Source organism: Zeus faber (genome assembly GCF_960531495.2).
Source record: "Zeus faber genome assembly, chromosome: 3".
Taxonomy (NCBI): Eukaryota; Metazoa; Chordata; class Actinopteri; order Zeiformes; family Zeidae; genus Zeus; species Zeus faber.
Genome location: NC_137190.1, coordinates 11,324,230 through 11,336,938, shown reverse-complemented (window position 1 = coordinate 11,336,938; position 12,709 = coordinate 11,324,230). Strand labels below are relative to the sequence as shown.

At 47.0% G+C, this 12,709-nt stretch overlaps 1 protein-coding gene across 1 annotated transcript in view; it reads right to left on the bottom strand.

Annotated features, from left to right (window-relative positions):
- Nucleotides 1–5,522: 5,522 nt before the first annotated feature.
- Nucleotides 5,523–12,709, bottom strand: part of shf (Src homology 2 domain containing F) — a gene marked incomplete at its 3' end in the record, with an annotated part of 102,405 nt that continues 95,218 nt past the window's right edge. Inside the window, exon 9 of the mRNA XM_079997993.1 lies at nucleotides 5,523–5,709. Coding sequence (XP_079854119.1) covers nucleotides 5,523–5,709 — 187 coding nt within the window. The remainder of the gene's footprint in view (nucleotides 5,710–12,709) is intronic.

The window sequence follows — 12,709 nt, the reverse complement described above, 5'->3', positions numbered from 1 at the left end:
CCATCCATTCACCCATCCTTCCGTTCATCCATCCATCTGTTTATCCATCCTTTCTTTCCTTCCTTTCTTCAGTCTTTTTCATGTGTTCACGTCTGCTCCATCACCCGAGACACCGAACGGAATATGAAATGTCGCACGCACGCACGCACACACACACACACACACATACACACACATATACACACACACACACACACACACACACACACACACACACGTAAACACACACACCCTTTAAATCCCCCTCGTTGGACCCGTTCATTGTTTCTTTTCTCTTTTGTGCTCAAAGCGGCTTTGAAGCGTTTCATCCCTGGTGCTCTGATCCCGGATGGAGCTGAAGAAGAAGAGGAAGAGGAGGAAGAACGACGCTTAGAGGAGGATTTACATTTCTGCCCAACGTGATGGATTTCTAACCTGGGAACCAGAACCAATCTGCAGCTCATGCTTCATTTGCTCTGCAGAATACCTCTGGCCACCCTCCCATTCAAACAGCTTTCCACCCCACCCTCCCAGGGTCGGGCCAATCACAACTGTTTAACTAATACGGGACGCGGTTGATACGACGACCATGCAGAGGAGAGCCGCACCTTACCAAGATGGCTGCCGCCGACGTGGAACGGTCTGCTGAATCCACTATCGCCGTTGACGCACCTTACCAAGATGGCTGCCGCCGACGTGGAACGGTCTGCCGAATGCACTGCGGCGACAGTATTAAAGGAGCCGGACGGTGTATTTTCTCGAAAAAGCTTTTGTTGATAAGAAAGATGTGTTTGAGTACTTCCCACAGGATTTGATGAAAGTTGAATTGACCAAACGGCCTCGCTGGTCACCAAAACAACCAGCTTGGCCGTGCGGACATGGACGTTCTGCTCCGACTTGGAGTTGGTGGATTGTGAAACCCTTTGGGAGCCCTTTGCCTCTTTGAAGGCGTCGACTCCCGGTTCCTTTCATCTGCTGCTGTTATCTGCCCTGACGCCGACGCTTCCTCATTCCAATCGGCTTGTTGTTCTGATTTTCCCATCTCGTAAGAAGCGGGAAATACCGTTCCATTCCGGAAAAGGAGATTGGTACACAAGTCTGCGTCGACTTTTTTTTGCTTAAGCCAGTCCTACGTCAACACGTCGATGAAAAAACAGTTTTGGCCTTTCCTGTTTTTTTTTACCATCACAGCTCATATCTGCACGCCGTAGTCTGTTTACACTTTTCTGTCGCTACGTCATACGTTTCGTTGCTCTGACTGGTTGTAGGTTAACCAATGATCTGATTGGTTGTAGGTCTATCCAACTGCGCCAAGAGACAGTTTGGTCTAACGGCCCTTGGAAATAAAAAATGAGAGGTTCCAGACAAATATGCATTTGTGAGTTGAGATCCAGGCAACTGGATTTCATTCATAATATGGAATTATGATAGAAATATGCTTACAAAAAATATGAAACTAAAAACATCCACCCTATTGATTCAAATAGCAGCACATACATGCATGTGCAGCCAGATGTGTAATTAATAATACATTTGCATCCTGTATATTATAGTAATTTCCTATAGGTCCCACCAAAGTTATTACCAAAATTTAACTTAGTAACATTTCTACAGAGCTCGACAGACACATCATGATGTGGAAACTTTCCAAAAATGAGGCGTAGCTTACGGAGCAAGTTGTGACGGACAACTCGACGGCGCCACGCGCTTCCACGCCCATATTAGGTCGGCCTATTCAAGCAGCCCACCTGCGTTGCTGCCTGCTTTCTTGCCGCGTTGCCGCCTCCACCTCCCCTGCATCCACCTGTCGGGCTCTACTCTTCTATCCAATGGAGAGATTCAAGCTCATCACTCCAATACTTGCAGCTCACGGAGGAAGCCTCTGTTTGCTGTACACCTGCCGTGGAGCCCAGACGCCCAAACTGAAACCATGAAAAACCAAGATCATTTAAAAGATTACATGGCAACGAACAGTGTAACACTGAAATAAGACACAATGTAAAAGAAAAATACAGTATATATATATATATATATATATATGTATATGTATATATGTATATGTATATGTATACATATATATATTATTAAAACTATATTCATGATCGATGAGCTTTGTCATGGATTCATTTTGGGAGACAGACGTGATAAAACTCAAACCTCATGGATGAAGAACAGTGAATATCCTGCTTTTTCATTCTACAAAGTGTATCTCCATCGTCTGCTGAAGAGCTTCACCATGGCAACAGGCCACCAAAATAAATAAATAAGTAAATAAATAAATAAATAAATAAATAAACAAATAAATAAATAAATAATTCAAACATGTAAAAAAACAAAAAAAAAAATCAAGTGACACATGATTTGGACTCATAAACCAAACTTTATTTCATTTTGTTTTGTTTCAGTTTGAACCTCAACGCCTCCTTGTCCCCATACGATACATTCAGTATTTACATTTTGGCCCCGAGGGACCCGACAGAGATGTTTAAAGTAGTGCAGCCACGCACGCACAAGCTCACATGCACACACACATGCGCGCGCGCGCGCACACACACACACACACACACACACACACACACACATTTTAAGACACTTCTCAGTGAGGGAGAAGGCCTCTTTCAGGTCCTCATGAAGAGAGATAATGATGAGTGGAGCAGGTCTGCTGATTGTAACAAAAAGCCATTTTCTGTCAGACGAACCTCCCCCATCGCCTCCCACGTCTCCCCCCAGTTATTTTTCTGTTTTTAAATTTGGTTTTCCCCCCCCTCCATTCATAACTAAGGCCCGTGTGGCCGCCTGACTGGCTTTTGTCTCTCCTAAAAAAACAAAAAAAAACAAAAACAAAAAAACATTCTCGTCCACAGCAGTACCTCGACAAAGAGCTTTTTCTCTCCCTTTTTTGTGTCAACAGTTGATCCAGGATGAGACATTCCAAAAAATGTAAAGGCGATTTATTTTACAGTCCTTTCTAAATGTCATTCTCCTCCAGTTAAATAAATAGGTCCATTTTCGGCGACACACCGTTCCGTCAAAAAGCTCGTCAATCAAACACCGACCTCACGGCTTTCTGCTCACTTGCTTTCTTCCCCAACAAAATAAGCTCCTTCACGCCACCTCATCGTCTCACCCCCACCAAGAAAACAAACAAACAAAAAAAAATGTCCGCCGTCACGCACATTTCTTTTTTCCCCGCAGAGCCACGTTCCACCTGCAGTGATTCCCTTCGACAACTGTGGGTTTGCATGGCACGCTCACTCAACCCCCTTTTAATTTTCGTTTTATTTCATTTTTTCCCGATTGCTTCGCTCACTTTTAAGGAACTTTTAGGGAACCAATGAATCATCCCGTCCCATTTTGTGGTTCGCTTTTATTTTCTTCCATTTCATATATATACGTATATGTGTGTGTATATATACACACACATACATATACATATACATATATACACACACACACACACACACACACACACACACACACACACACACACACACACACACACACACACACACACACACATATATATATATATATATCTATATATATATATATATAAGTATATCATTCTTTTTTTGGGTGGGTAGACATTTTGGAGAACACACACACACACACACACACACACACACACACACACACACAGTAAATGGATAGAGGGTGTTCAATGCTTAATGGAAGCGCGACGGACGAAAAGGTCAAAGTTCACCCAGCCGAAACGGGATGGGGGGGGGCGCGTGCTGTGCTGTGATTGGTCCAGAGTCCGAAGGGGTGGTGGGGTGGTGGTGGGGGGGGGGGGGGGGGGGGTCCACAATCCCGTTGGTCAGATCACAGAGGCGTAACGTGCGTCAGAACTCCAAACAGCAAGCAACGGGAAAAATAAAATAAAAAATAAAGCACCACAGTTAAAAAGAAGAAGAAGAAGAAGAAGAAGAAGAAGAAGAAGAAAAAAAAACAAGAGGGTCACGAAAAAACCCCACATTGATCACATCGGCACAGAACGATGAGAGGCCATGGTGGGTGGTGGTGGTGGTGGTGGGGGTGGGGGGGCACGCAGGGAGGGGTAATACATTGGTAATAACCCTCACCCCCCCTGGAATAAATTACATCTCACAGAACAATCATCGAAAAAGCAGAACTGGCAACCGGCAAACTGGCAACCGGCTGATCTGATCCGACCCATGCATTATAAGGCATCAACCAAACATTTGTTACGGACATCACACAATATCATAGTAGTGACTATACATACAAATGCTGATCAGGAGATTCTAGTCATCTTTTCTTTTCTTTGAGAAAACAACAAAACAACATATTGTTGAACCGATTGAGTCACTTTGGGGGGAGTTGGAAACGGGAGATGACCGGAGGAGGAGGCGGAGGAGGAGGAGCGCGGGTCGATATTCACAATCCCATATTGTACCTATTGATCTGCAGATGGGCGAATGAAATTGATTTTTTTTTTTTTTTGAGGTAGACGATGCAGGCGTATTTATATTTATATTCATTCTCCCAATGCAAAGTCGTTCCAAGGGCGGGGGGGGGGGGGGGGTAATTTGGTCCGTTTGGGACTTTGAGGCTCTGCTCCCTCCGCCCACCCATCAAGCTGTTGTCTCTGTCGCCACAGCGATGGAAGGGAGGATGGCCCCCGACGGCACGCGCTGCTGGGATGGCACGGACGGCCCCACCCGTTTCCCTTTTTTCCTGGGTTCTGTTGGGGTATCTGGGACGCGGAACGGGGACGATCGTGTGGACGACACAACCCCCCCGTCCCCCAAAAAAACCCAAAACTGAGCTCGTGAAAGAACAAACAAATCAAATAACCCCCCCCCCCCACCGCGGTCCCCGTCCCCGTTCTCCCTGGATCCCGAAGCTTCGTCTCGCAGTCTGAGCAGAGCCTTCCCAAAGGAGGAGAAACCACGGAAAACAACACACACAAAAAAAAAAAAAAAAGCATGTGAACAGCCTCCCTCGCATCCGGGGACGACGGAGTAAAACCCAGCGATTGAGATAAAAAAAAACAACTAAAAAACTAAAATAACAGGGTTGGACGTGACGTGGCGGCTTTTTCCGTTTTCTTTTTGTTTTTTGGGTGGTGGGGGTGAAGAAGAGTGTAAAGTGCTGAAGCGTGAAAACGGTTGAAGATGGAGAAGAACACGCGAAGGAGTGAATCGGCAGTCGCCCCCCCCCCCCCCCCCCCGCGCCTCCCGCCTCCCTCCTCCTCCTCCTCCTCCGCCTCCTCCGCCTCCTCCGCCTCCTCCGCCCCCCCGTCCGCCACGCGGCGGAGAGGAGCTCATCTCGTCATAAATAAACATAATAAAGCAAAACAAAAAAAAAAAAAAAAAAAAAAAAAAGGAACTAAAAACTAAAACCACAGTTCTGAGTCTCACGGAGCGCGGGACAGCGTGGAGCAGAACGCTCCCTCCGTCCGTCCAGCTCCACTGTCTCTCATGGGGGGGGGGTGTTCACTTTATTTATTTGTTTATTTAATATTTTGGGGGGGGTGTGGTGGGGACTCCTTCTTTCGGGGTCTCCCGGGCACCGGCCGACTAGAGTGTCCTGATGGCCACCGGGTAGAGCAGCGACATGTGCTCGGCGCCCTTGATGGGCAGCTTGCGGCTGGAGTAGAAGTGGACGATGTCGGGGACGCTGTCGAAGGGGCCGCTGTTCTGGCCCAGGACGTACTTGTGGTCCTTGGTCCGCGACAGCTTCATGTGCATGAAGCCCTGGCTGCTCCTGGGAGGGAGGGAGGGAGGGGAGAGAGAGAGAGAGAGAGAGAGAGAGAGAGAGAGAGAGAGAGGTGAACCAGTGTAGGACGGTGCAGCAGGTGGAGGTGGAAAAAACTGACATCTCAACCTTATTTATACATGAAAAGGTAGATGTACAATACAGATACCCAAAGACTGAGTATAATCCATCGGGTTCAGAGGGTACTGGTTCTCAACGTGGTCCGGGGGCCCCTAGGGGGGCCCTCCGAGGTGTTCCGGGGGGTCCCCAGCAGAATGTTGGGGTTGATCATTATTTCATTTACAAGATAAATGAGACTCAAAAAAGTCTGGAACGGCCTCTGAGTCCGAATTCAAATGAATCTCAACGCTTTCTGGACCTAGAGCAACGGTTCTCAACATGAGGCCCGGGTGACCCCCGCTAGGGGCCCTTCAAGAGGTTCTCGTGGGGTCCCCGGCGAATGGATCAATCGTTCAACTTTGTTATTTCATCTGGAAGACGTCGGCACGGGGAGAGAATGTGGAATAACAACCGTTCTCCAGATCCAGAGTATAGACAGCTCTGCAGGTTTGGACAAAATCCTATCCAATAATACTCATCTTCTCAGATTGGGACTAAACCCAAGTGGCCTGATGCGTATCAAATTGACAGTCCTTGTCACTGATGAGTCAACTTGAAAAAGCACATTGTGTGTCTTTATAATTCTTGATAATTATATCTTCAAGATACACTCAGTAAAAATGACTTTGATTGTACTTCACGTGACACTAAGATGTTACAAGAGCCTCTTGGTAAACCTGCTTCACATTAAGTCCATTACACTGAGTAACTGTAATGGACTCAACTATTACATTTACTTGTTTTTTTTTTTTTTACCCCTCAAATGTACAGTGTAATGTCAGCAGTATGAGTCAAATTTATTGGCTCCCGTAAAGTTAAAACTTTACCTGGGGGGAAAAAAAAGCGTCTCTCATCTCTACCATGATGAGAGACGCTGCATCTCGTTCCGTTATCGCACTCAAGATATTTAACAGATTAAATATAAATCGTCCTGACAGCAACCGTGTAAAGTACGTTGGTTCATTCTGAAACCGGTGTTTGGAGCGGAAAACATGCCATTCTTTTCTATTGTAAACAGTAAAGCGGGTGACGCGGGTCAGTACAGGCGGGCGATGACGGGCCGTATCTACATGACGATATGTCGGGATCTCGATGGACAAGCGTCCGACCGTCCCCGTGAAGCCGGGGAGATGGGCTCAGAGGAGAGCCGGCAAACCGTGAGTTCATGTGCACGTTCCCAGATCTATTCACACCTCATCCATCCAATAGGGTTGGCAGAACGTACACGCAATCTTTCAAAAAAAAAAAAAAACACAAAACAATGCACGGAGAGTTCCGTAGCGGAGCTAAAGGTGAACGTCGTAATATCACAACCGTGGGCTTCACGGGGTTAATGCCCTGAGCTGCATGTGATTCTGGGGGGTTCGACGAGGGGAAGACGTGGCTTCAAGATGGAAACTAAAGCTAAAGCTAAGACAATTGTGTGTGCATGTGTGTCTGTGTGTGTGTGTGTGTGTGTGTGTGGGTGCACATGTATGTGTGTGTGTGTGTGCACTTATGTGTGTGAGCGTGCGTGCGTGTGTATGAGCGCTACACACATGAACGGCCACGTGAGCATTGTCTGTGACTAACATGGACCAGAACTGTGCTCTGGGCGTCCCAAATCCTATTCTTCACTTATCTCCTAATTGCACGTGGAAAAAGCCTCCGGTTGTGTTCCCTCACCGAGGCTCAGAGCGCCAACACCGGAGAACGAGACAGGTTCAATTAAGGGACATCCGTCCACGATAATAAAGTTCTTATTCTAGCCGCATAAATGTTATTTTGTTCGGACAACGCATCCGTGAGTGGCACGTTTCCAGAACAATCGCAAAAAAAGAAGGAAAAAAAAACCAAAAAAAAAAAACCCATGAAAAACAAAATTAATGAGAGGCATTGAATTGGAAAGACAGCTTCATCTTCAGATTCATATGAGTGGTAGAAAAAAAATAAAAGGGTGAGCTGATTTCCCTCATTTCTGAAGCTCATTAACGAGGTTGGTCAGCGCTACAGGGAGAGACGAACAAAAGTGCAGAATCCGAGCTGCACCACGAGTTCGAGAATCCCCAACGTGAGGGAAGTTGATTGAAAGTGCCTCAAAACGGACAGTGGTTCTCAACGGGTGGGTCCCGGTCCAAAACTGGGTCTCGGGTGCATTTCAAGTGGGGAATACAAGCAAAACACACAAAAATGTACATCGATATAAAACTATAAATAAAATTATATAAATACATGAAAAAATATAAAATAAAATAAATAAATAATAATGAAATAATTAAAATATATATAACAAAACAAAAATATTTATCTAACATAATACAATCTATACATATATGTTTTTTTTATTTATCATGCCATATGAAATTAGTCGAGGACGCTGTGTTCCAATGCCGTGCTTTTATTTTGAAACACCGGCTCTCATGACCTCATATCATGAATTAAATCAGAGAAAATCTCATCAGATCGGCACTTGCTACACACACGCAAGAAACTAATTACGATGGTTCAATCTTAAATCATGGGTGGTGACGCAATGATGAAGGACAAGCTGATGCTGCACCAGTTAAGAACCACTGTGCGAAGATAATGTTTTTTCTCGTTTTTTTTTGGGGGGGGGGTTTGTTAAAAAGCGCTTCTGGTGCTTTGCAGGCTAATCGAGTTTTAAAAGTGAAGTGAAGACAGCGATCAGACTCCAGCTCCTCTAAGCGAGTACATCACCACCCGGCGATGACACACTCCCCAACTTTGGGGAGAGGTGAGACCGGAGCCTATTTCCCTCGGCGGCACCGCGTCTGGACTTTTCCCATCTCCCCCCGAAAAGTGATGGATTTGTTGAATCCGCACCCGGAGCCGGAGTCTTGGGTTACACCCAGAGACACACTTTAAAAACACCAACCACATCAATGAGGGCTTTCTGGGATTCCCAGATGATTTCCCAGCCGGCGTTTAGCCTCCACTTATCACGTTTCATCCCCCGCAACGGGCAGAACCCCAGAGCTGCTGATAACGCCGAAACAGGGCCGGGGAGGGGTCTTTAATGTTTGTGTATTGCTGTGTTTGTGTCTGTTTTTTTTTTTTCGTTTTTTTTTCCCCTCCACTTTACCGAGTAATCGGAATTAGTTTTATGGCCGAGGTCTGGTGTCCAGTCTGCCGAGGTCTCTGGGTTTGGAGTGGAACGCTACAGTGCAACAAGCAATTACTGCTGATCTATGACCATTAAGAGGACGTAGAGGAACATTAATGATGCTTCCAAAAGTAAAGATCTGCAGCAACAGGGACGATGTCAAGGACAGAGAATGGCGATTTTTTTTTTATTGTTTCTTTTTTAGAGTTTATTTTTCTGCTCTGTTGTTTCTTTGTTTTGGTGTTTTTTTATTGTTTCGTGTGCATTTCCATTTTTTTCTACCTTTTTTGTAGTACTTTATTATTTCCTGTTTTTTTTTAATGTGAGCTGCTGTGACACTGCATCTATCCACCCACCCACCCACCTACCTATCTATCTATCTATCTATCTATCCACCTATCTATCTATCTATCTATCTATCTATCTATCCACCTATCTATCTATCTATCTATCTATCTATCTATCTATCTATCTATCTATCTATCCACCTATCTATCTATCTATCTATCTATCCACCTATCTATCATCCATCCATCTATGCACCTATATATCATCCATCAATGCATCCATCCACCCATCATCTATCTATCATCCAGTCACCCATCCATCTATCCACCCATCTTCCTACCGACCGACCGATCGACAGACAGACCGATAGACAGACAGACAGACAGACAGACAGACAGACAGACAGACAGACAGACAGACAGACAGACAGATCGATCGTTACGTCCAAAAAGATCCATGGCCAGATTCTTCCTCCTCTCTCCATCCACCTTTTTCTTCTCGCTCCAGGGCATCAAACAGGAAGCGTGAAAAGGGGGAGGTGTTCGCCGCTGTGACACCTTTGTCGACTTTATGTTCAACACGCTTCAAAAAAAGCCGCTTCACTTTTTCCTCCTCGGGGGGAGCGATGGGAAGGGGTCCGGGTCCAATGCGGGTCAGTAGGACGGACGGAGACAGAAGGCGAGGGAAAAAAACCCTCCGAATGCTCTGGAGGCCGAAGCCGCTTCATCAAAGATGCAGAGAGAAAACAAGCCGCCGCGTGACCTCATAAATGTTTCACGGGCGCCGTCGCCGAGGAGCCGCTTCTCGTCCGGGGTCTGAGCCGGCGCGTACGCGACACCGTCGGGTTGAACTCTGAGCCACCCCCGCCCGTAGCGCCGCGGTTCCGTCCCCCCCGGGGATCAAGCCGCCGATGATTAGTTCACCGCCTCCACCCGACTCACGACCCCTGTAGCGGTGCTGTGTGAGTTGTCTACTCCTTTTTGTTTTGCGAGGAGCAGAAAGCGCTCGTTCCCTCATGCAGTCGCCGACGCCGGCCGAGGTTGCGCCGCGGAAATACAGAAAACGGAACCAAAGCTCAACGCAAGCACGAGCGACAAACGGTTGAAGTCACTCATTGTACCGAGAGGACTCGCCGCGTGTGCCGTGAAAATGTTTTCAATTCCATCTAAAATGCATGGATGATGGAGACAAGCTCCTGCGTTACACGATCGACCATTTGAGGCTGCAGTGATTCATCTAATTGATCGGTTCCGTCCATAAGAGCCGCTCTGTGTTGATCAGAACAAGCTCGGGTTTCACGCTGAAAGTGAGAACTGTGAGCGGCGATGAAAGGTTTGATGCTCTTTTTGGGATTCGGTTCTTTGATGAGTCAGTAAAGAGTCGATACATTTCCTGACTCGTTGGTCGGCGTCACTTGGCGGGGCACGCGGGGAGCGAGGGAGGAACTTCCCTAATTGTGAATGAGAGCGAGTCGGTTTGGCTCTGTTGAATGGAGTCGTGAGTGGCATTCTCCCAAGAATCATTTAATTAAAGTGTAAATTCATTGAAATTCCTTCAATATGCATTTCGCCAAACACCTTGACCATTTTTGGCCCCGGACTTTATTTGAGTCGCCGGTAATTATTTTCGGTATGAGTCAAACATTCACGCACCCACTGTTTTGCCGGAATGACTCCCGACTCCTGAGTCATTTAAAACTATTTCCTCGCTATGAACGCGAGTCTTGCATCGCTAAGTATTAGTAGGCCATAATAATAAGCACAGTTATATGTGTTCGTGAGGTGTTTCGTGGTACACAGGATAGTGGGATAGTGCGTGTCGTAAGTGTGCCGCGGCAGAAGCAAGGCCGGGAAACACTGGCTCAACAATCCCTCTGGTCTCAAAGGGCTTCGATCATTCCTATCAGACCTCTCGCAGGGATTGACATTTGCCGTACTGATTTCACCTCGGACCGTATCAAAGCTTAACTGGGATGGCTGAGAGGTCGGGCAGCCGCGGGGTCAACCAGCCTGCCGGGGCGGGGCGGGCACCTTTCCCGGCTGAAAGGTCAAGCCTTACCCGGCCACGCCACGCGAAGAACTCCCGCTGAGGGGAGGACGGTGAACAGCGCTACTCCCAACCGCAGGCTTCCCAGCATGGAGTCCACCGCCAGACTGTAGGGTGGGGGGCATGTCAGCCATGATGTTTACTTTGCTTCCTTCCAAACAGTAGTCTCAAAGGTCAGAGAGCCAAGGTGGGGAAAGACGCTAAGTTACTTTGACGCCCACATCTCACAGAAAACTAGGGGGCAATTGAGATTTATGGAAGAAAATGAGAAACGTCCCGAACGGCCACGAGACATTTCATTGAGGTGCACTGGAGCAAGACAGATGCAGAAGGTATACACCCATCAGCCACAACATTAAAACCACTGACAGGTGAAGTGAATAACATTGATCATCACGTTCCAATGGCACCTGTCAAGGGGTGGGATAAATTAGGCAGCAAGTGAACAGTCAGTTCTTGAAGTCGATGTGTTGGAAGCAGGAAAAAATGGGCAAAAGTGAGGATCTGAGCCACTTTGACAAGGACCAAATTGTGATGGCTACACGACTGGGTCGGAGCATCTCAGTCAGTTGTTAATGGTATGCAGCTGTTAGTACCTACCACAAGTGGTCCAAGGAAGGACACTCGGCGAACCGGCGACAGGGTTATGGGCGCCCATTGGTTCATTGATGTGCGTAGGGAGCGAAGCCTAGCCCATCTGGTCCGATCCCACAGAAGATCTACTACTGCAGCACAAATTACTGAAAAAGTTAATGCTGCTATGATAGAAAGGTGTCAGAACACACAGTGCATCGCAGCTTGCTCAGAACTGGACCATGGAGCAATGGAAGAAGGTGGCCATTTTCTTTGACATCATATGGATGGGCGGAGTTAGGGTCCGACGGAGCATCTGTGGGATGTGCTGGAACAACAAGCCCGATCCATGGGGGCCCCACCTCGCATCTTAGAGGACATAAAGGATCTGCTGCTAACGTCTTGGTGCCAGATACCACAGGACACCTTCAGAGGTCTTGTGGAGTCCATGCCTCCACGGGTCAGAGCTGTTTTGGCGACCCGAGGGGGAGCTACAAGATCTTAGTGCCTTTTATACCGTTTTCACCCCAAAATTAGTGGGTCAACTTACTAAAAATATGCGATTGACACCTTTCCCATTGCCAGGAGAAATGCCTTTTTTTTTTTTCTGGCGTGTCACGTTCGACCACATCACAAACATGTTGGAACACGTCTGTGTCATGGGTTCCAGTGTGATTGGGAACAAAACAGTAGAGGAGACAGCAACTTAAACAAACAATGACACAAAACTGTAAAACTTATACTAAAAGTATTGTGAGCTGTTCAAAAGAATCGGCTAGTTTATGAACGAGCCGACACTACAGTAGGAGCAGCATGGAGCACCAATCCTTCGGCGGCGGGGAGCAAGGATCGGCTTGGGGTGATGCTGGGGTGACTCAG